A 21,742-nucleotide genomic window follows, 5' to 3' on the forward strand; every position below is an offset into this window, starting at 1 on the left:
TCGGTGTCAGTCTAAACTGAGTTCTTATAAAAATTAGTGTATAAGAAGTGAAGAAAACACTTGTCAAAGGTCGCTGCGATGGAGACTGTGGGAATGCAGACCCTGCGATGTAAGATGCGACAGTGGCGCATTTGCTGAGAACAAGGCTTCACTACTCTGAAACCACGGAAGTAAATCAACAATGTCACCTTTAATTTGACCAGGATATTTCAAATTTCATCGTGGATTTTCAGTTCTAATACAGATGTAAATGCTATCTTGTAGTAGCCATGAGAAAGAGAGGCTTTTTGTAAAGGTGAAGTGAGTGACAGGGCCTAAAACGGATTTAGGCCAATGACTGCTAATTTATACGTTCCCAGTTGAAGTAAGTGTGATGTGAATCGCGAAGCGCCTTTGGACGTCCATCTTTCATTAGACAAAGCCTTTAATTGCGTTTTTCATCGAGCTTTCCAATGATGTGCACATAAATGTAGCAAGGGAATCTTATCACAAAAAGCCATCCAGATCTGGCTTCTACGGTAAGATAAACTCCATGCCCTTATAGGTATATTTAAGTTGATGAAGGACTGTGAACTATTTTACGGCATGCAGTTTGCAAGCGCCTCTTTAGGTATCAAATTTAAATGTTTTAACCTTTGTCCGAGTTTAAGTTTCAAAATTTTGCAGCGCATATGTCGAATACATTTCAATGTATTAAAACTTATAGGATTGTTTATATGTGTTTACTACGCATGTGTTGCTTGAAAGCAGTATTATGCACTTCAAATTACCTAGCTAAAGTTCATCTTCACAGAATATTGGGAAACTAAATTAAAAGGCTTCAGCCATAAAGTAGAGTATGTCCCATAACAAACTTACTGAAGAGACAGAGTATTTGGCTGAGAGCAGTACAACTTGTCAAGGAGAAGATGATGTATTGAACCGAAGCATTGTTGAAGAAAATAGTACATTGTTATCTAAAAATATAGATAAGCACAGTAATGGGGAAATGACAGATAGAGCTGAAGAGTCTAACCATTGTTTTCGTAATGAGGAATACAACAAGAACTGTGATAAAACCTTGCAAAGCAAGATGGAGAAGAACTTGTATCCTAATGTACTTATTTCTCCTTCAAGAGATCACTCAGACATCGACACGGATGAGGAGGACTTCCAAATGAGAAAAATGACAAACCATAAAAGAAATGATAGTGGTCAGGGGTCAAGCATTACAGATGCCAGTTTGAACACAATTCAGAATGATTTAAAAAGACTAGACTTAACTGATGAAGAGATTCATGGTGTAGAATCTGATGAAAATTCATGCAACAATTTAACAGATTCCCCAAGGACTCTTATGCCTTGTCAAAATCCTAATAGTGGGGTTACAAATAATTGCCTTGATAATGATGCTTCAGATACCCTTTCGAATCTTGAAGATGGCATTGAAAGTGCTCTGCCAAAAGCAAGGTTTTCAGTAAGTGGTAAAAGCACCAGATTAGGTCCTGATTCAGCTGCAAGTGCTAGTTTTGATGAAAAAGACTTCACAGATATACCCCTTGATTCTCCGGGGAATAAACAGAACATGAACACATATGCACCAAGACCTGGGTTACAGGGTGGAAGTGCCACATCTGATTCAACTGATGATTTGAGGAAACCTTCTGTAACAGATACCAAAACAAAATCAGGATTCAGGTATTTTCTAACCATATGTATATACACTATAATAGCTAATAATAGTTATGTTAAAGTGAATATGATTTTTTTCTGGAAGTTTTATTCTTTTGGCCGAGCATGACCTAGAATATTTTGTCATGGTTTTCAATTTACATTTTAAAGTATCTGTTTCATAGAGTTCTACTGAATGTCAAAGTTTAAAACAAAAGTATTTTGTATATACCATTCTGTGCAGAAGACATTTCACTAATTTAATCTGACATAGGAATCCTTATTTTTCAAGAAAATTTGTTTGTTGGAAACTGTGATGGAAAATATGATTATTCAACAAAATAGAAGTGCTAGATATTCAAACTCAAGAGGCAATGTCAAAGGCTGATTAGCACTCAGAGCTTATTGTTGAGTGTGACTTAATGTGATCAACTTACTGCAATTTGATTTCTCTGTGCCAAGACCAGCCTATTTACAACGCCATGTTGACTGTCATCTGAAAGCTTTCTGTTGTTTTTGTGTTGGACAGGCTCGTCTTGGTGTGGTTTTTAAGGATTTTGATTGGCTAATGATAATCCTGTCTGGCAATTGATTGCAAAAAGTAGGATGGACTTCTACTTTTTTGTGCAATTGTGCGCTTCAACCCTGGAGAGGGTACTCCCATAATGGCCTGACTAGGGGGGGGGGGTCCGGTCAGGGTCAAAGAGGGCCAACGCTGAAATTTAAAATATATACCCTCAAATGGTAGTATTTTGAGACAAAAACCCTCAACAGTAGCATAAAAACCGAAATTATTTCCTTGGTAGCACCCTTTTTTTTGTTCTCCCCTGGTCCTTATTTGACAAATTTCTTCATATTTCATAATTTATTGTTGTTGTTTCAGAAATGATAAATCTTGTTCATTATCTATAACAAAATGGAAGGTAAACTGAGCAGTTCAGTTATTATCAAAAATTGGCCATTTGGTAGCCATTTGGTAAGACCCTCAAACGGGACGGACCCCCCTGTCAGGCCATAATGGGAGTACTCCCCCCCTAGGGCTTCAACTGAGGGCATAAAAACATCATTGCACGCCTGCACATCTATGTTAGCAATCACAAAAAGTCGTGCATGCGACAAAAATCACTGTTTCCAAAATTTTGATTTTTTGTTGTATAACTGATTTCGCAGACTTCCTTCTAAGTATTGGGTAGTTCTTTATTATTATTATGTTGGTTATGTTTAATATGAATTATATAAATCTCTTGCCAACTTCTTTTTGAAAGACCTTTGACACCATTCAGCAAATTAAGTCTCAATAATTTAAGCTGATAAATGAAATTGATTTATAATATAGGGTAGAAATTGTGGCTAAATATATTATGATAAGACTGAGAGGACAAGTATATTTTATTTATCCTTCTTAGATTGTTTCGGAAAGATTCAGGTAAGTCTTGGAAAATCTTTGGGAACCAGCCAATCAAGGTTCCAACAAGCCCGCAAAATCAGGCACCCAGCAAGTCAAAGCCAAGTGCTAAAAAACCAGTCATGGCAACTTCCACAACTGCACTGATCTTAGAAAATCGTCCTGCAAATCTGCCACCAAAATCTGCTAGAGAGGAGCAGCGTCATAAGCAGTTGTATGAAGAGATGTTAAAAGGTGCAAAGAAGAAAGAGGAATCTGATTTGCACAAAGAGTTGAAAAAGACAAAACAGCAAAAGCAGCAAGAGAAAGGAATTGTTGCTATTCAAAGGATATGGAAAGAAGATGTCATCCCCAACTGGGATGCTGTGTATGTTTGAGAATTTCATTTTTAATATCAGTTTCAATAAATTCCTAAGGCAGCTTTTAAATAGCATCATTGTAGGGTTTCTATACCTTTTCAAAAGTGATTTATAGAGATATATGTTTTACATCTGGATATACTATTGTGATTGGGTTTTGTTGGGTTGTGAATATTTTTTTTGCTTGATAAGAAACCATTAAAAAACAAGCAAGGGCATGCGAGGGGTTAGAGCTTGCTGATTGCTTTTAAATCAAGAAACTAATCAAATGTCAAATGGAAAGGCAGAAGCATATGCATGTCACATCAGTTTCTTTTGTCATATCACAATCTGTCAGTTTCTTCTAAGCATATCTTGATCTGAAAAGTTTTGTGTATACTTGCTACCTGAAAATTGCATGATTCATGGCAGATAGCTTTTCAATCTAGTAAAAATGGTGGTAAAGCTAACAAATATCGACTTCTGTTCTTTGTTACATATTTCATTTTTTTCAGAAAAAATACTAAAAAGGTTAAAGATTTATGGTGGAATGGATTACCTTCTTCAGTAAGAGGAAAGGTTTGGATGCTGGCAATAGGAAATGATTTGCATATTACTCCAGGTGAATGCATGCTCTTGAGTTTCTTGTAGTTTGATTTGCCATTCTTCATCTCAAATTATTTGTGATCCTCTCCTTGGTATGACTTTTAGTCGGTTATCTAAGTACTTCGGCATATTGGAGATTTTTTCAGTTGTTCTATATATGCAATTTTAACTTCATCCTTAATCTTCAAGCTCAAAGTTTGAAGATTTCTCAAAGTTTGGCATTTTGATATTTTAAAGCAGCTTATAAAATTTGTTTACTGATCCAACATTGTTAATTTGATGGTTTTACTTCACATGTCGTATTTGTAAAGAAAGTGGCATTACCAGGGGGTGCCAAGAGGGGGTTTAGGAAGAGCAAAAGGCCTAGGGCCCGTCCTCAAAAAAGTTACTATTTCAGTTACTTATACGGAATCAACGCCTGTAAATTCCTTGATTCATGTAAAATGTTTTTGCACATTGTTGTTAAAATCCTTTGAAATACTTTTTCAACAGTGGTACCTAAAAAGGGTGTTGCCCTTGTTCTCTAGGGTATGGAAGCTCTTCAGCTACTTAGCTTTAGAAGGAAGGCAAAATACATATGTAATTTGTCCCCTATGTAATCTTGCGAATGACCTGAAAATTGTATTTTGCTCAAAACTATTCTGATATATATTTGATATTATTTATGCCACTTTGAGTCACATCTCTTTTGATACAGAGCAGTCTCCCTTCTGAATAATAACATGAATTTTGTCAAAGACATTTAAATCCATGACTTGGTAAAGATTGATTTGTCACAAAAGTTTTGCCTTTTAGAATTGTTTCAAATACTCCAAGCACATGCTGTTGACAAGCTTGCACACCAAAAATCTCAAGAGCCTGTAGCAACCCTCCATGACAGTGAGAGCTCTTTGGTTGTCAGCAAAGAGAATACAGTTGGCCTTATATCACTGGATGTTGCCCGAACATTTCCAGCCCTTTGCATTTTTCAGAAGGTATGGCCTAAAGAAAGAACATATATTGTATATCTGCTATTGTATATCATTATAACGCTGTCAAATTTTGCTATAGAATTTTTATGCTAAAGCAATGGTTGCTTTTTGTTAAAGGTATTATAATTTTTCTGAAAATCATCATGTTGGGTCCTATTAGATTCAAACAGAAACAGTTCTTACACATGCTTATTTTGGGATGGGAAAACATGATGTTACCTGTAATTTGTTGTTGTCCTGACCAACAACAGATAAAGCATGGGTATATAATTTTGTCACATGTCTGTAGTGATTTTTGTTATCTTGTGGTTTCCACCTGCAATTTTGAAAGGTTTCCTCATTTTCCAATTGCACACAGATGTATTTACCTAAGCTACTCTTATGTTATTCAGAATATGTTATTCTAATTCAAGTAAAGCTTAGCCTAGCAGGAGTAACTTTAAAAGCATATTGCAATCCCTACATAATCAAAATCATGACTTTGATGACACGATTTTGAGTTCGCACATGCTTTTACTTCTATTAGGGAGGACCCTACCATGACTCATTGAAGAACCTCCTTGGTGCATACACATGCTACCGACCAGATGTTGGATACGTAAGTTTTCATTATTTCTTTTTGGACAGATAATATATTTCTCTCTCATTTGCATCCATATTGCAGCTAATTCTATTATAAATATATTGTAATGACTTGAAGATCTGTTTGACTTATTTTCTGTACAAAATATTAATTGAGCTCTACGATTAAAGACTCATTGCTAACAATGAGCCTTTGCGAAGGTGGCAAATTATCCAGGCGACAATCCAAACAATGGATGTAAACTTCTACGGATTAACCATAACTGGTTTCAGGCTGTCTGAAAATGCATTATGGGATGCTTGCGTAGCGCAGTGGCTCATTGTTAGCAATGAGTCTTTAACGTTCATTATTTGCTTTTTGTTTGGAACAGTCATGTTTGGTTACCTGAGACAGACCATGTTTCTTGTTTATGATTAGTTTTTTTTATTGTTTGGAATTGAAATGTTTTAATCAACATTTCTTTAATAATAACAATGGTTCTCACATCTAGTCTACCTTCAAAACGTTGATATAAACTAGGGTCTTATTCTTTAATGCGCAACGAGTTCCATGATCTTTGATTAGGGTAAAGGATCAGAAAACCTCGCACAGAACCTGTTTTCATAGGTTTTGTTAGCGAAAAAGACCTACCACGCGCCCAGATATCCACCCTCATTTTTCTGACTTGCATAGTGATGCAGTTAACAATTATTAAGAATGAAGTCGGGCATAAAAATATAAATTTATGGGATCGACCGCAGCGTATGGATTATAACTGGATTTGTTATTGAGAATGTTTGTTCAAAACAATAAAACTTTACCTTCTGATCGGTGCCTATATTATTTCAATATATATATTTGAAAGTCGTAAAGAGCATTAATAACTTGATGTTATATCTATTGAGTTGATCGAATATGATGAATTTGATTTAATATCTATTAGAAACTGTGCAGTTAATCCAATATAACGTTTATCGCTCGGGAGATGGGTTTACGTCCACAGGTAGCTGCTTTAGAGACACCTTAGATCAACATTTTCGTCTGTCTTTTACTCTTTTCTGAATTGTCAACCGATTGGGATGGTTTAATTCATCAAGTTGGGTGAAGGTATCATATTAACCTGTATCTTTAAAACCGATGCTTCAATTTTGCCATATGGGTTTTGGATTTCCTTTTATGATAACTAAAATTGTTTTGATTTGCGCAGGTCCAGGGAATGTCCTTTATAGCAGCCATGCTATTGTTGAATATGGATACAGTGGATGCCTTCATATGCTTTTCAAATCTGATGCACAAACCATGTCAAATGGCCTTCTTCATGGTCAACCAGCCTATGGTATTTTCATCTTATTGTCATCTACATACAAACCATAGATGTTGAATTGTTCCTTGTTTGTTTTTACCTGCCATCTGAAGAAGGGTTTTTAAGACACAGTGAAGCAAGGCTTATTGAGCAAAGCTTTGCTTCTTCTACTTGAATTGATAGCGCCTTGCTTGGTAAAAAAAACAGACTGTGACTCCTACTCATCTCAGGCTAATTTTAAGGTGGAAGCAGAGCAATGACTCAAAAATGCACTGTGAGGGCAATTGCAACAGCACTAAGCAACTACAGTGTAATCCCAATAACTTGAACTCCCGATATTTCTAGCAAAAAAACTGTTTTTTTTTCATTTTCTCTAAAGCTTTTCCAATACCTTCAGTCCTCCGGTAACTCGACCATTTGTTAACTCAAACGATTTCCACTGTGCCTTTTTAGGATCCCGTTACTGTTATCATACTGTAGATTGCCCTTAATTGCGATAAGTAACAGTCAGTTTTGATAGATTATACACTGGTGATACTTAAACGTATTTTATAGTGTGTTGTAAAGTTTAAAAAGTCTATCTATTGAAGTGTGAAGCTTCTGATGAGATTTTGATGGAGTCGTCCATTGCAATGAGACTATGAAAAGCTAGTCTAAAACCAACTATGTTCTTAGTGTTAGGCACCGCCAGAAGCTTAAGAGTTCTGCCACCTTTCGGTTGAATGAACACGCTTTTCTAAATTTTCTTATTGCGCCATCGTAGCTCAATAGGGGGGACAACTGATTTTAGCAACTTTTTTATACCTGCATAATATTCTATATTTGCATTTATATACCAAAAAGGAAGAAAACCTAATTTTGTAAATAGAAGGAGTTCATATTCACCCTTAGACTCCAGTGGTAACATTTCCTATAGGAATAAGGTAGTGAGTGATATGTGTGGAAACCTCACCTATTATGTGTGCTTGCTCTTTCTGCTTGGTATATTTTCTAAATTAATACTTCGATCATTATTCTAACGTTTTATACTCTGAACAGGGTCAGACGCTTTAGTATGTCTAGCAATGTTTGCTTTATTAAGTCTTTAATCCAAACCTTAGATAAGTTTTGATGTGACTCAAATTGTTTGCTTGCAATGTTTTAGATGGAAGCGTATTTCAGTACATTTGATGTCATGCTCGAAGAATGTGCACCCAGAATTCATTCTCATTTCCAAAGGGAAAAATTGAGCCACGACATTTACTTGATAGACTGGTAGGTCCATTAAGTTGACTTTTTAGCACTTTTCGCATAGGACAAATAAAATCAGTCACAAATGGTGCTCATTCACACTACAAATTGTCTTGTATTAAAGCAAATTGATTATTCACGTCGTGCCACCGGCAGATCTCAACCATAGGTCTTTGCATCAAATAAACCTCTCAAGCCTTGGTTTTCCAATGATCTGATGACCGCCTCTGTCACGTGAATGATCTGATGGCCGCCTCTGTCACGTGAGAGTCGCCAAGTTGAGGTTAAATGTTAGTTGCAAGATTAATTTCATATTGTTGGAATGTTTGTGCCCCTACAGTCCGGTAATTCGCATTTTTCAGTCGGCACAGTCCGCTTCAATCCATGTTCTAAGATATCCCGTAATGACGTATTGAAACCCTTTGTATTCCTATCTTTGGAACCTGCTGCACAAAGCTCCGCAAGGCGAATGACAAACCTGGTACTTATTCTAAATGTTGCTGCAAGGTAACACTGACAGAGATTAGAGTAAAAATATATATCGAAGAGTAAAGCAAAAGCCCCAAAGAGCAAATTCGTTAGAAATCTAACAGGGCAAATCAGGCAGTTTTTTACAATTGGCATTCAAGACCACGACACTGCTAATCTTTTACCAAATGTACGCATGTACCCTTGCAATGCCATGTAATGCAGGGCCTTCGACGAATGGGGGACCGAGGAGCCATGGTCCCCACACATTTTTGAGAAACAATAGAGCTTCTTTCAAATTCTTTTGTTATGGGTGTTGAATTTAAATTTTTCAACCTGTGTCGGAGCTCATGAAATGTAGATTAAATTAGCTCTCGGTCTTTTTTAAATGACTACGTTAGTCTGTTATTATAATCACGTAACTCGGATTGTATCTTCCATTCTGGTTACGATTTTTGTCTGAAGATATTTATTTCTATTCAACAGGATTTTTACGCTGTATAGCAAGTCACTACCACTAGATATCGCTTCGCGTGTGTGGGATCTCTTCTGTAGAGACGGAGAGGATTTCCTATTTAGAACTGCGTTAGGTAAGTGAACTCAAGCATAAGCAACCCAAGCACGAATCTGTTTGCTACATAAAAAAGTTTTTAAATCTACTGAAGCCCAACTATGCACACATACAAATTGCTTATCTTTTTTTGATGTCCAAAATTGTCAGTTTAAAAAATTGAAAAATCTAAATATTGCTTATTTTCCTAGCTAAAGAATCCTCCTCCTTCCTCCTCGATAAATTTTCATATTATGTTAATTTTACCGTACCTGGTGGTTATTTTAAGCATTCTTTGGCTTGTCTTTTATTTTAAGCAGCTCTGTTTTACTATTCAGTGCGGACAACCAAGCCTCGGGGGTTTAACATGAACAGAAGTATGAATGGATATCACAACATATATTTCGCCAGGTTTCCCCAACGGAGCAATTATTATTACCCATGATTAATGCCTATTATATTCCCTATTTATAAGAACCAGATAGTTTTTGTCGAGGGTTGGTGCACTTTTTTCCTTTGAGTCTGGTTATGTTCTTACGTTGTTCTTACGTTGTTATATTTTTTTAGCGATTTGAGCCTCAATGTTATTATAAGCTGTATTCTTGTAAGAAAATAGGGTATATGTTCTTTATGAGCCTCAGCCTGGTATTGTTTCCAAAGAAATGACTAAAATTGCATCACTATCGCAAATTAATTACAGTAGACCTTTGCAAAGAAAAACTCCTTTTCTAGAGTCATGCTGTTTTTTGGTTTGTTTACAGGGTGCTCGTGGGAATTGCAGGGTCAATGACTCTTACATCAGGTTCTCAGCTAAAAGGTGTTGGGGAGTACGAGATTAGTCAGTGATGCCTTGCGATAAGGGTGTCTCTTGACAGCAAAAAAACCCTTTAGTATACAGTCCTTATCGTTTAACGGGGCAAAAACTGGTTTTTAAAATCTACGTGCTTAATCAAAGAAGATCAGCCAGTAGGTTTTTAACTTTGAAAAAGCACAATAGTTCCATGCTATTTTCAAGTTTTGCGGTAATGAAGGCTTTTTTAGTTCTTAAATTCGTGGATTTTTCTTTGGGGGACCTACTGTACTTGCAGTTTGGTTACATCAATGGTTTGTGTTACTCTTGTCCGCTTCACTGTGTTTGTATGTTAGTAGATTTTTTTTTCAATCGTAGGGATCCTGACATTGTTTCAAGAGACCTTGTGTAATCTAGATTTCTTTCACCTGGCACAATACCTTACCAAGATGTCAGGCGAGATAAATTCAGATAGTCTATTTCAAGCAATTGCAGCCCTGAACTTCAATAGACAGAAATTTCAACAGGTGTTGGCTTTTTATAGAAATCAAAATTCACTTGGAAACACGAGGTAGGCCACAAGATATTAACCTGGAACTTCAGCATTTGATAGGATTTTTGTTATATGGTGGGAATAAACCGTGTAATTTTTAAGGGTAGACCTAGGGCTTGCACCTCGAGATAATGTGTATTACACATATTGGGTACCAGCTCTAATGCTGTTGCATTTTCATATTCTTGCAACATAATTTTCGCTTTTTTAGAGGTGGGGAGAAATCTGTCTTTTATCTGAAATTATACGCGACGAATAGCCTTTGCCTTACACTCTTTTATGTATAAGAAAAATTTTATAAGAACACGAGCCTCAAAATTGATCAAAAGTTAAGAACAAATTAAGAACAAGCTGAGGCTGAGCTTTTGCAAAATGCAACTTTGAACAACATTTTTTCTCAAAATCGAGGATTTTTAGCGATGTTTGGGTGCTTTTCCGGTGAATATTCAAATTTGTCAGCAAATTAAGGCTGCCTTACTCACTTTGTTGGCAAATAAGGCCTGAACACCACCCTAGAGCGAAAAAGCTAGCACTCGCACTGCTTACACCCTATTAGATTAAGAACAAGTTAAGAACCATCTAGCCTCTGATTTTCGAAAAAAATTGAGAACAGTCAGCCTGAACTTGAATTTACTGGTTCTCATAAAAAAGTGTAATCGGGGTAAAGCGAAAATCGCCAACTTTGGTTGCATGATAAATTTTGTATTTTAGTTTCTATTACTTAAAGTCTGATGATGGATTTGACCTGATACAATGAGCTTGTAGGTTATCAAACCGACCTATCGAGTGGTCACTTTGTGATTTGTAGCTGTCTGTACCAGATTATATTTACATTCACATGCAAGGGTGCAAAACCTTTTAGGTGTCTCCTTAAACTGTTCTGTCACCTTCTATAAAAATGGCTTCGCAGTTTCAAAGGCTATCCCTTCTCATTTTGCGAACAGCAGCATATTTTTAAATGACCAAGTTTCATTGGCTTTTACCAGCTGCTCTATAATTTGAGTATAATTAAATACTCATATCAATTTACAGTGATGCATTACCGCAAACAGTAAAATCAGATTTTTGACTAGCAAATAGTCTAGGGTTCGAAGAAGAACTCCGTTTTTGCACATCTGCTTTCCTTAGCAGTCGGATTAATTACCTCGCAGTGACAGATTCATTGCCGCATAGTAAAATAAATGAAGTGGCTACTATGTTCCAGCAGTAAGCTCTCTCCTGAAGAATAGGTTTTCTCACGAGGGTGTGTTAGATCTCAATAGTGTTCAATTCAAATCCAATTATATTATTTCGTATTTCGACACCATGCCAAGAATTTGATCTATTTTGGATCAACTGAGGTTGGTTTACATTGCAACCTCGTCCCCTTTAATGTAAATTGCGTTTCCTAGAATATTTCTTGAAATAGTAACACTAAATAGTTGTGATAGACCGCCCTTTGTATTTTATTATATCTTTTTGAGATTTATCGCAGGGCCGTTAGACATTAGCTAATTTATATAGTGTTTTTGTGCTTTATTAACTGAAACAGTGCGGTCATACGCATTAACGTTCCAACCCCCTAACATCAGTTTTACATGTATTTTCAGATGACATCGATTTAGCAAGATATGTTAGTTGAAAAAGTTGCTTCCCTTTTGTATCGCAGCTCAGGCAATTATATAAATAAAGAAATAAAGTCCTTTTATACATCGTTTATCACTTTTAAAAAGGGTTTTAATGGAACTAATTGATGCGTGGATGCATCTTCCAAGTTTTAGTCGGGGTCTTGGGAGTCATATTTTCCAGCTACTTTATTTCATATCAGAGTTAGAAAAAGAATTTTCGGCGTTCTGAATTATTATGTACAAATAAACGGTTGTCTGCAGAAAGCAGATAACAGTAGGAAACATTTTTGCTTAATTCTAATTAGTTTGTGATAAAATTTGTAAAAATTATAGCAATTGAAGATTATTATTAGATAAATCGAACTGGTGAAAAAATTATTCTTTGCTGATTCAAAGCTGTTGGACGAGGCATTTCCTGTCTTCCTTATACCAGGGCCTTCGACGAAGGGGGGGGGGGCCTTGGCCCCCCCCCCACTTTTTTGCAAAACAATAGAGTTTTTTTCAAAATCTTTTGTTATGGGTGTTAAATTTTCCCGTGGCCCCCCCACTTTTAAACCTTTGTCGGAGCCCATGTATACGTTCACCTTCTTTCCAGGGGATGGGAGTATATTTTCTAGGGGGTGGGGACACCTCTTTAAGGCGGACACCTCTATAAGGCGGACACCCAGTCAGGTCCCTGCAAAGTCCTATAAGAAATACAATATAAGTAAGTATCCTGTATCACATGGGCACCTCAATAAAGCAAATGGCGGACACAGAACTGTCCAGTTTAATTCGCGTTTTTTGGATAACCTGCTCATAACAGCATGAAACGTTGGTACATACATGTAAGATTAGGTTCACTGATATGAAGAACAATGCTACTTTAGTCAGCACTATTTAATCAAAAGTAGCCATGGACTTTACACTTAAATTTACAGTGGTTCTCCTTAAGTTAATAGTTATGTCAAAGACATCATCGAAAGGTTATTTGTCACAGACATGCGCTCAGTAGACCTGCCTTTTAAGAACCAAATAGACTCCGAGGCGTAGGTAATCTCAAATAATTTTGTTGAAAAGCGTCTGTGCTCAGACACATACAGCCCTCGAGCCAGAAAGGAAATGATCTTCGTTACAGCGTGTTGAGTTTTGTTTTTGAAAGGGGCTTTTTTGCAACAAATCCTCTTACATTTCGTTCCCCTGTTTTCGCTGTTTAAATATCACCTTTTTGATAACCTTTGTCCTGGATGTAAAACAGTTTTGTCACAGAGTTATCGTGAAAAACTGACCCTTCATGTAAGTGGATACTAGTCGCTCTAGTCTGCTTTATAGCGGCTGTTCATAAGGGAAAATTTCAAACGAGATTGGTTTAAGCTTGTCTTTACATGGGTATTGAAAATCGCGCAAGGTGAAGGTTCAAACAGCACGTCACTCCTGCGCATGATAAAAATCCTGGCAAATGGGATTGGGTGTTGATGGCGTTAGAATACGTAATAAACTAGCAGCCAGTTAATTGCGTCGAATTGCTTGACGAAAGACTGCTTTCAGTCAAATAGAACTATGTTTTAACGAAGAGTTTATGCTAAAGAAGAAACAGGGCACCATGTAACATGCATTTTTTAGAAACATATTTTGTAACTAATTGATGACGAGGTTTCTTCTCATAAAGCTGAGGGCATGGCACTTTGCTTGCACCTACAGTAAGTTACAAAAGGTTTCCGCTTTTTTCTGAAATCTTGAAAAATAGTATCTTTACTAGTCATTTAGACCAACAAAAGCAGCGAATTATATTACGTTAAATCCTCTTGTGAGCTGTGAGTTAAATCATTAAATAATTCAATGGGTCCTCCCAAAAAACCATTTATCGTATTCGTAACTGCTTGCAATCACTTAACATCCTCATGTGTGGCTATTATTTTGTGCGTAAATTGTGACGCCATCTAATCATAACATATCATTGCAAGGCAGCAATGCGCATTATGGGCGCCTGTATTTGGAGTTAGTTTGTTGGTTACTATCTGAGTTCTAATTGATAATTTCCAGAAATAGCTCTGTAAGTAAAAAAAATTGTTTTTACCTACATATATTCATATTTGATGATTACTTGATTGCACTGGTTTTGTTAGCTGTTACTGTTCATATTATAAAGTAACGTTTTAATATTCTATTTGGCAAACATATTTTTGCCACGCTTGCTATTCTGCGCACGCGCTAGCCTCTTTTACAAGCAGAATAGCCTTGATTTGAAATTTAGCATAATATTTGTAAATCTTGCATAATTTTATGACAATTTTGGCATAATTTCAAAATTTTGATCTGGTTACACTCCTTTTTTTATATGAGGTATCAAAAGATTTTTAAAAATTAATCTGAGCCCCCTCTCGAATGGGTACACCGTAGTAAAGAAGAAAATTTACAGAATGGCATTTGTTCGAGGATTTACGGTATGCAATCTTTTAGATCATCGTGTTGAATGTTTTAGAAGACTTTTATCTGTTCGGTGTTAGTGAAGAGAGAAACGTTTCCAAAAAAACAAGAAAGTAAACAAATGCTCATTACGTTGATCTAAGACAAATACTATCCACTAAGTTACTTTGATTGCTCTTGGCAATGTTCTTCGTCTAGCTTCTGGGGCAGTTTACCCGTTTCACCTGCAATGAAATTGATGTATTGGTTTGAGTACAGAATAGTTCATAGCTATGCAACACTAGAAGGGAACGTTTTTACCCGGGCACAGTGAAGATTCAGAAATCAATCAATCACTCCAAGGAATCAGTCATTGAAATCATTGAAATCAATATAATCAGCCAGTCAGCCAGTATACCAATCACGGCTATCTGTCACTTTAATTAGTTATCGAAATCAGTAACATTCAATCATCTATCAATGCTGAAAATCATCAACTAATTAAATTGTGATTATATCAAGTTAATTGATTTACCCTTTAACTGCTCGCTTCTTTCTCCTGTTTACGATTGTTCTTTGAAGGAGTTCTTTTAAACTACCATTCAAAGAATCGTAGTAAGGAACCAGTTTCTAGGCAGAAAAAAGAACTCAATAACATTTTTCACAGTATCATGCGTAAACATATTAAACTTCAATATATAATACACTAACGCCAGTTTTCAAAGGTAAATTCAGCCACTCCCTTTTCCCTCTAGGAACATTGTCAATTTACTATAGAGGAAAAAAGGTTACAGACTGCGTTTTTTCCTTTTAAACATCGTTCTGAGGGGAAAAGGAGGCTGGAAGTAGAAGTATTCGGGAAAAGAAATGGGAATGTATTTTCCATGTAATTTTCCTAAGCGTTTAGTTGCTACCTTGTAAAATGTAAACAATTTTAGCAAGCTCTTGTAAAATGTATGCTCTTTTAGAAAATACATTTTCGTGTATTGTTTGAGATATTAAAATTTCATCAAAAAAATTTTCAAGAAAAGTTGGAAACGGAAAATGCAGTTTCAGAAACAGTCTACCTGTGCAAGTTGCAAAAACGAGGCAAATATCTAGGTGGTGGAATAATCAACTAGGATTGAACTCACCTTGACGTAAGCAAGAATTTCTTTGTTTGACATTTCTTTTACTTGTCCGCCAGTTAAGGGGCCTGACTCGTCCTTTGGTCCAGCTTGGTTATTATTTCCAGACTGCACAACAGTTTGTCCTTGGTTTACATAGTTCTTTGACTGTTTAATATGAAAAGAGAGTTTCTCGTAACTTTTGCACTTCTTGGGGTTCTATCCGAAGATTCAAATTCATAAGTTCTACAACAACCAATTATGGGCAGTTCGTCTCATCGTTTAACTTGATGAACAACTGATTTTCGAACAAAATATTAAACGAGAGGAACATTTTGTCAGGAACAATTGTAAATGGAAAATCGGTTAAATTTTAAGGAATTATATGACTATTACGAAATGGTTTTATAGGTCAATGGCTTCCTTATATCTCTTGATATCATATTATTATTTATGATAATTAAATATAATATATTATTATAATATATTATTATAATATACAAGGGCACGTAGTAGTTTTTGGTATGATTTTGTTGTAGGCAAGACAAGGATCGGTTTACTAGGCCAAGTCAATTTACGGGATGCACTTAACTGTAGTAATGTAAGATATCTTCAGTATGGGTTCAATATCTTGAGCCACCTGTTTGGGTAGCGTTAGCGATGCACAACTGTTCTTGACGTCTTATTTGAAGACCTCTTGAAATGATACTTCTGGGTACTACTTTGTGACGTGGTTTTATTATTTTGGGTCAATGATCTGTTGCTTCAAAACCCATAATCAAGAAATTTGCCTGTTTGGCTAACCCAATGAGGTGAGTCCTATTCATATCATTGGGCTAACCTGATAAATGCCGAAAAACCGAGAAAAAATCTTTAAAATCGTTGACTAAACTATGGTTTGATATTGTATTTTTGACCTTGTTTGCATTAATTGCAATCACCACTCAATGTCTTACACTAAATGCGTAAGATATATTTGCCAATTAAGTTGTGTTTGAGCGAAAACTTACATTTCCTCCCTGGAAAATGTTGACATAAACAGGCTTTGACCCACAGCAGCCACAACCACCTCAATGGAAAAGATGTTGTTAACTCAATTTTAAGAAGAGCAAACCAAACATTGCTATTCTTGAATCACAGGGGAATGGTCGCCCGAGAGCGAAATTTATGGGACCAAGTGCTTTTGGTCAATGCGAGGGTGCTGATTTCGACCATCCGATGGCCATCAGCCTCTTTTTCGTGTTCGAAGTCTCGTTTTGCGTATATGAAAGTAATCAATGAAAAAACAGTTTTAAATGGAAATAATTTAAGTCTTAAAGTTAATTAAGCATATTTCTTGCCCATAAATGCTCAAAATTGATTTTTCATTACTAACTGATAAATAACATTATGGAAAAAAAACAACCGGATCATCTAAACATAGTTAAATCGTTTCAGAGTTTCTCAAGATCGTCTTCTGAGTAACTGCACACGATACTCTAAGCGTAAAACTCTTTTTCACTTTGACAATAGAAACCTCATTCACCCTACTCATGATCTATCTACTAGTAAAACCCCGTATAACATCGATTTTCGAAATCAGCACCCTCGAATTGAACAAAAGCACTTGGTCCCATAAATTTCGCTCTCGGGCGACCATTCCTCCATTCTCCGGCTAGTCTAAAAATAACTTTTATATATACCTTACAGGTCACTGCATGTTCTTCGTTTAAAGACCTGTCACGGGTATGTGTTATCATCGGTATTTAAAGAATATGGAGAAAGCATATGTACATAAGAGAGGGGTTTTTTATAGTTCGCCAGCCTACCAGTTTTTGTGAATCATAGTAATCTGGATTAACAATTTTACTTAGCTTTTCATTCAAGCTGCAAAATCCTAGTGTAAATCTTACAAGTGTGGGGCATAGTTTAGGACGGGAGCCCAAGACTTAAAACTTAAAAAACTTGAAAACAAGTCTTTGAAATTGATGATTACTGATAAAGTTCAGTAATAAGAGGATTTGGGTTTTCTACAATCCCTGCCTAACAGCTAAAGATAAAATTTCTACAAATTCTTCCCAAGGATCAAAGTTTCTGAGGTTTTTCGTAAATCATTTGCCAAATAAGTTTTTGGTAATGTAAAATTTGAAAATGGCACGGAATAGCGGAAATATAGCATAGCATAGCATTCTGAAAAAATTAATTTGCTTTAAGAGGCTATATTATATAAGCATTCTTAGGGGGCTATAGCTCCATGCCCCCAGAGCCACAAGGTCCATGCCGCTAAAAATTTATGGAGCGCCAAACTGATGGAGTGCTCCATGATAAATTAAGATTTCCCAGAGAAAAATTTGAAAGCAAACTTCTCATTTGAAAAAACAATGTTGGTTGTAAAGTTTTGGCTGGCATTTGAGCAATTTTGTTACTCTTTTGAATTGTATATTGCGTATGAATTACTTCACTAACATCAATAATAAAGAGGTTCCCAGAACCCAGTAATCTCGTACCCATTATCGGTTTGCTGGACATTTGTAAAAGAATGGCCGCTTAAAATTGTTTCGCCATTTCTCTCTCTCCTCCACTCGTTCCTGGTCAATTATGATGTTTATTTGTAAACAGACTTGTCCAGCATTTTGAAACTAATGTTAGGCATACCTAAAATCGATAAACTTACCACACTTACAGTCTGTTGTGCAGTTTCCTTTTGGTTTATCAAAGTTTATCGTCGTCGTATTTTCCTCTAAAATATAAACAACAGTGCTTACAGGCGAATGTATTTTAATACAAACATTGTTTATAAAAGTACGGAGTTAGTGATTTTGAATAGCATTTATTTCTGTTATTACTTGCTCGTAAATGAATACTGTGAATGAAAATTACCCGAATTAAAATATTGGTACAATTAGCAAGTGAAAGTTGATTGGACCGTCTCCTCCGGTCATCTGTCATGGAGCATGCGAATAACGGTACTCAATCACACGATGACCGCTATTTGCCCTCCAAGAAGTGTTCACTCGTTACTACACACACCACACCTACTACTAATAATCTAGCATGGAATCTTCTTGATCGTTGGGGACAGAGACAGCTGATCGTTGGGGAATGGAAATATTCTCAATAATGTTTACCCCTTTTTAAGAATGAATGACGAATCTTGGCAGCACGATACTGCGATGCATCAATATCAAAACCATATCAGAATCATTCCTCTTTGAATACCCTCGTTTCACTCCTAGGCCAGTTACTTATTAGACCGAGCCATTGAGTAGCTGCCTATTCCGAGAAACTGGAATCAACTTTTAGGGAGGAAAAACTGTAACCTCTGGCCTAGTTTCAGTTGGGTCCCTTTATCTAATCGCTTAATATATCTCCAGCCATAAGATTAGTAGCCTAATCAATGCGGGTACTAACATACCCCCATTGCAAGTATTTCTTCATAAAGATTTGGCAATAACAATTGAATAGAAATTAGTCTGTCATCACCCTTTTACATTCGTTGATGGTCAAATAGAGTTATAGATTTACATGCTCAAAAATAGAGTTATCAAAATTCTCAAAATAAATGGTCTGGGACCCCGAGGGGCTTACAGAGTATCTTTAGCTGGCTGATTTTATGCCACTTCGCAGATTTTTGCGAGTGGCACAAACCTTTAGGAAAATGTAGGTTATGCCACTGCGAATTATCTGCCCAATCCCACTAATTTATGCTTTCTCATCCCGAGGTTGTTTCATAATTGGTAGTGGAAACAGTGAAATATCAACAGTACATTAAAATCATCCCTGTGTTCCAGCTTTAAGGCGGGTTTCCACTTGACTCACTCTGGTCGCGCGACTTTGGCGAAGGCGAATCAACGAATCAGCAAATGGGCGAATGGTCGCGCATTCACAGCGAATGAGGAAGTTCAATTTACGCATGCTTCAATGTCTATTCGCTCAGTCGCGCCACCAAAGAGAATCAAGTGGAAACCGGCCTTTAATGGTCTTTTTGCTTCGTAATTAGGTTGTGTTAAAGGCAATCGACAAATACTAAAGGGCCATAAGCCATCTTTCAGTCAAAAATTGACCAATCATTGAGTGTGCTTCCACACACTCTCATTGACTGACAGATGGCCTATGCCACTTTTATATCTATCAATTGCCTTTAAGGTTTTGTCGTATCACCTACCTAAAGATGCTGCAAGACATAATTGTTTTGAGACTTTGGTCACAAACTCAGTGCTTGTCAGCTCTTCAAAGTCCTTGGCGGTGTAAACCTTTTTAGGATCTTGCGTAATCGCTTCCAATTCAGAAACATTAACTTTCGATCCAATCCCGACAGCATAAATTTGGACGTTGCTAAGATGCAATTTTTCAGCTTCTTTTGCAGGATCCAGCCTTACGCCATTGATACTGTCAGGATTCTGTCTGCCGTCAGTTATAAGAAAAAGAAGTTTTTTCACATTAGGCCTATTACCACCAGCCTCAGTATACAGCTCCCTGTGCGCTAGCTCCAAGGCGTGGTCGATACGGGTCTGGTAACCGTAGAATGGTAGGTTCTGCACGGCTTCATTGAAAGCTTCAGTCGTCAGGAAGTCTTTAAAGCGAATATGTGTTTTTACATAGCCATGAGAACTGAACAGGATTACACCACCATGCGTGCCAGTCTCAATGATATTAAAACGGGTGGCTATTCTTTTGACAAAAAATTTTTCCTGATTGTAGTATTTTTTTACACTCCCAGAGCTGTCCACGATAAATGCAATGTCTACAATATTTTCACATGTGCTCGCTGCATCCTCTGCAATATAAATGGAAAAGAGTTGTTGCAAATCTATTACTAAAGCTAGTGTGTCCGCACTAGTAGCATGCTTCGAAGGGGTTGTGGCATGGTCTAAACAAATCAGGGACAAATAGCTTTTTCTAAACCAATCAAGGACAAGTAGCTTTGTTTAAGCCAATAAAATCATTGAAACAGCCGAATTCATAAGATGTATGACAGGAGCGTCTTGCAAAGAAGAGACGCTACTCCGCTTCTCCGCTCTATTCTTCTATTTCAGCGCTCGAATTCATGTGGTTGTTGTACCGATTTTGGATGAGGCAATCAATATACTGGATTGGCACTGTAAAATTAATTGCTCATCCAGCCCGGCTATAAAAGGAGGCTAGTGATTATAAGAACTTTGCTTGTAGAGATTACGTTTATTGGAGTATAGTCATCCGTAGGCAATCACAACAAAACTTATCCGGTAAAAGTACGAAATGTGCACTGATTATCAAATGATAGAACATGCACTCTAGTCTTTCACCAAATCGGTTATACATTTATATCAATTGAGCGTTTAAAATGGTTTCTTTAATTGGCCTTGCTAAAAACGTTTTCTGTGCTACACTTGGTTTGCTAGCCGCCCAGCAATTGAAAACCTGACCAGGGACGTCATGGCCGGGGGGGCATGGGAGCCGTGGCTCCCTCTGCTTTCAAAATTTCATGGGTTTTTGGATAACATCATTGTTTTGTCAGAAAATTCCCAGACTTGAGCAGTGGGTAATTTTAAAACTTTTAGCAACATAATTACTTGTACCAAAGTACTTATCGTAATTTCTAGGGGCAATTCACTTTTTTAAAGAAAATACTATGTTTCCACAAATCAAAATGATTTCTCAGGATTTACAGGTTTCTACCATAGAGTGATTTGCTCCTCAGACTTTGTCAGATAAAAGTCGAATCTTCAAGGGCCAAATTTGGTTTTAGAAATTGGTAAATATTGGCCATAAATTATATCTTTATTTGATATTGAAGATTGGGACAGTGCCAATCATGTGCCTAATACCAGATTTTTGAAAATTTTGACCCAGATTTGAAAATTTTTGCAGTTATGTTGCGTTGGGTAAAACAAGGAAGTAGTCAATCAAAACCATCGCTTTCCCCAGTGGATATTCAATTTAAGCATAAAATTTTATTATCAAAATTTGCTTTAAAGAATGCAATTTCCGGCGAATTTGAAGCAATAGATTTTAAAAAATTTCCCCCTTCGGCGGCAACCAGGTAGTAGCTTCATTCTACCCTTGTCCTAAGCTATAAGTGTCAGGGATGTTCACTGTAAGTATGAAGAAACAGAGACAAGACAAAAGTTCATTTTAAATTTCTTTTCAGCCAGCTAAGGCAAAATGTTATGAGTCTTTCTGCCCTGGCCCTTACACTTGCATGAAATGCTTTTATTTGAGTTTAATTAATCAAATAAATCTTGTTGGAAAATTTTTCT

General features: G+C 36.6%; 2 protein-coding genes across 5 annotated transcripts in view; one reads left to right on the forward strand and one right to left on the reverse strand.

Moving 5' to 3' along the window:
• Positions 1 to 20,170, forward strand: LOC135695984 (TBC1 domain family member 14). Of its 2 annotated transcripts, none has more exons than XM_065215226.2 (10): positions 1 to 518; positions 794 to 1,677; positions 3,057 to 3,422; positions 3,909 to 4,015; positions 4,795 to 4,973; positions 5,497 to 5,568; positions 6,740 to 6,868; positions 7,980 to 8,089; positions 9,020 to 9,123; positions 10,252 to 20,170. In XM_065215226.2, exons 2-10 carry the CDS (start codon positions 839 to 841, stop codon positions 10,446 to 10,448), a joined length of 2,103 nt encoding a protein of 700 aa, XP_065071298.2. In that variant the 5' UTR covers positions 1 to 518; positions 794 to 838; the 3' UTR covers positions 10,449 to 20,170. The 2 variants fall into 2 exon arrangements, with proteins under 2 accessions (XP_065071298.2, XP_065071299.2); XM_065215227.2 differs by having other exon boundaries at positions 2 to 518; positions 1,117 to 1,677.
• Positions 14,554 to 21,742, reverse strand: part of LOC135695986 (vitrin) — a 15,210-nt gene continuing 8,021 nt past the window's right edge. For 2 of the 3 annotated variants that reach the window (XM_065215229.2, XM_065215228.2), the window contains exons 5-10: positions 19,669 to 20,280; positions 18,178 to 18,243; positions 16,535 to 16,593; positions 15,552 to 15,692; positions 14,954 to 15,048; positions 14,554 to 14,663 (exon numbers count right to left, since the gene is read on the reverse strand). In XM_065215229.2, coding sequence (XP_065071301.2) covers positions 14,660 to 14,663; positions 14,954 to 15,048; positions 15,552 to 15,692; positions 16,535 to 16,593; positions 18,178 to 18,243; positions 19,669 to 20,280 — 977 coding nt within the window. In that variant the 3' untranslated portion in view covers positions 14,554 to 14,659. The remainder of the gene's footprint in view (positions 14,664 to 14,953; positions 15,049 to 15,551; positions 15,693 to 16,534; positions 16,594 to 18,177; positions 18,244 to 19,668; positions 20,281 to 21,742) is intronic. The other variant, XM_065215230.2, reaches the window with a different exon arrangement.

The sequence above is a fragment of the Rhopilema esculentum genome, chromosome 14, assembly GCF_057945365.1.
Source record: "Rhopilema esculentum isolate cy_ngs chromosome 14, ASM5794536v1, whole genome shotgun sequence".
Lineage (NCBI taxonomy): Eukaryota > Metazoa > Cnidaria > Scyphozoa > Rhizostomeae > Rhizostomatidae > Rhopilema > Rhopilema esculentum.

Bases quoted from the DNA above. Each gene is read 5' to 3' on its own strand.
- LOC135695984 (XM_065215226.2), top strand. From the start codon at position 839: ATGTCCCATAACAAACTTACTGAAGAGACAGAGTATTTGGCTGAGAGC. The intron at 5,569-6,739 runs GTAAGTTTTCAT...TGATTTGCGCAG, and splicing joins ACCGACCAGATGTTGGATAC to GTCCAGGGAATGTCCTTTAT. The intron at 8,090-9,019 runs GTAGGTCCATTA...TCTATTCAACAG, and splicing joins GACATTTACTTGATAGACTG to GATTTTTACGCTGTATAGCA.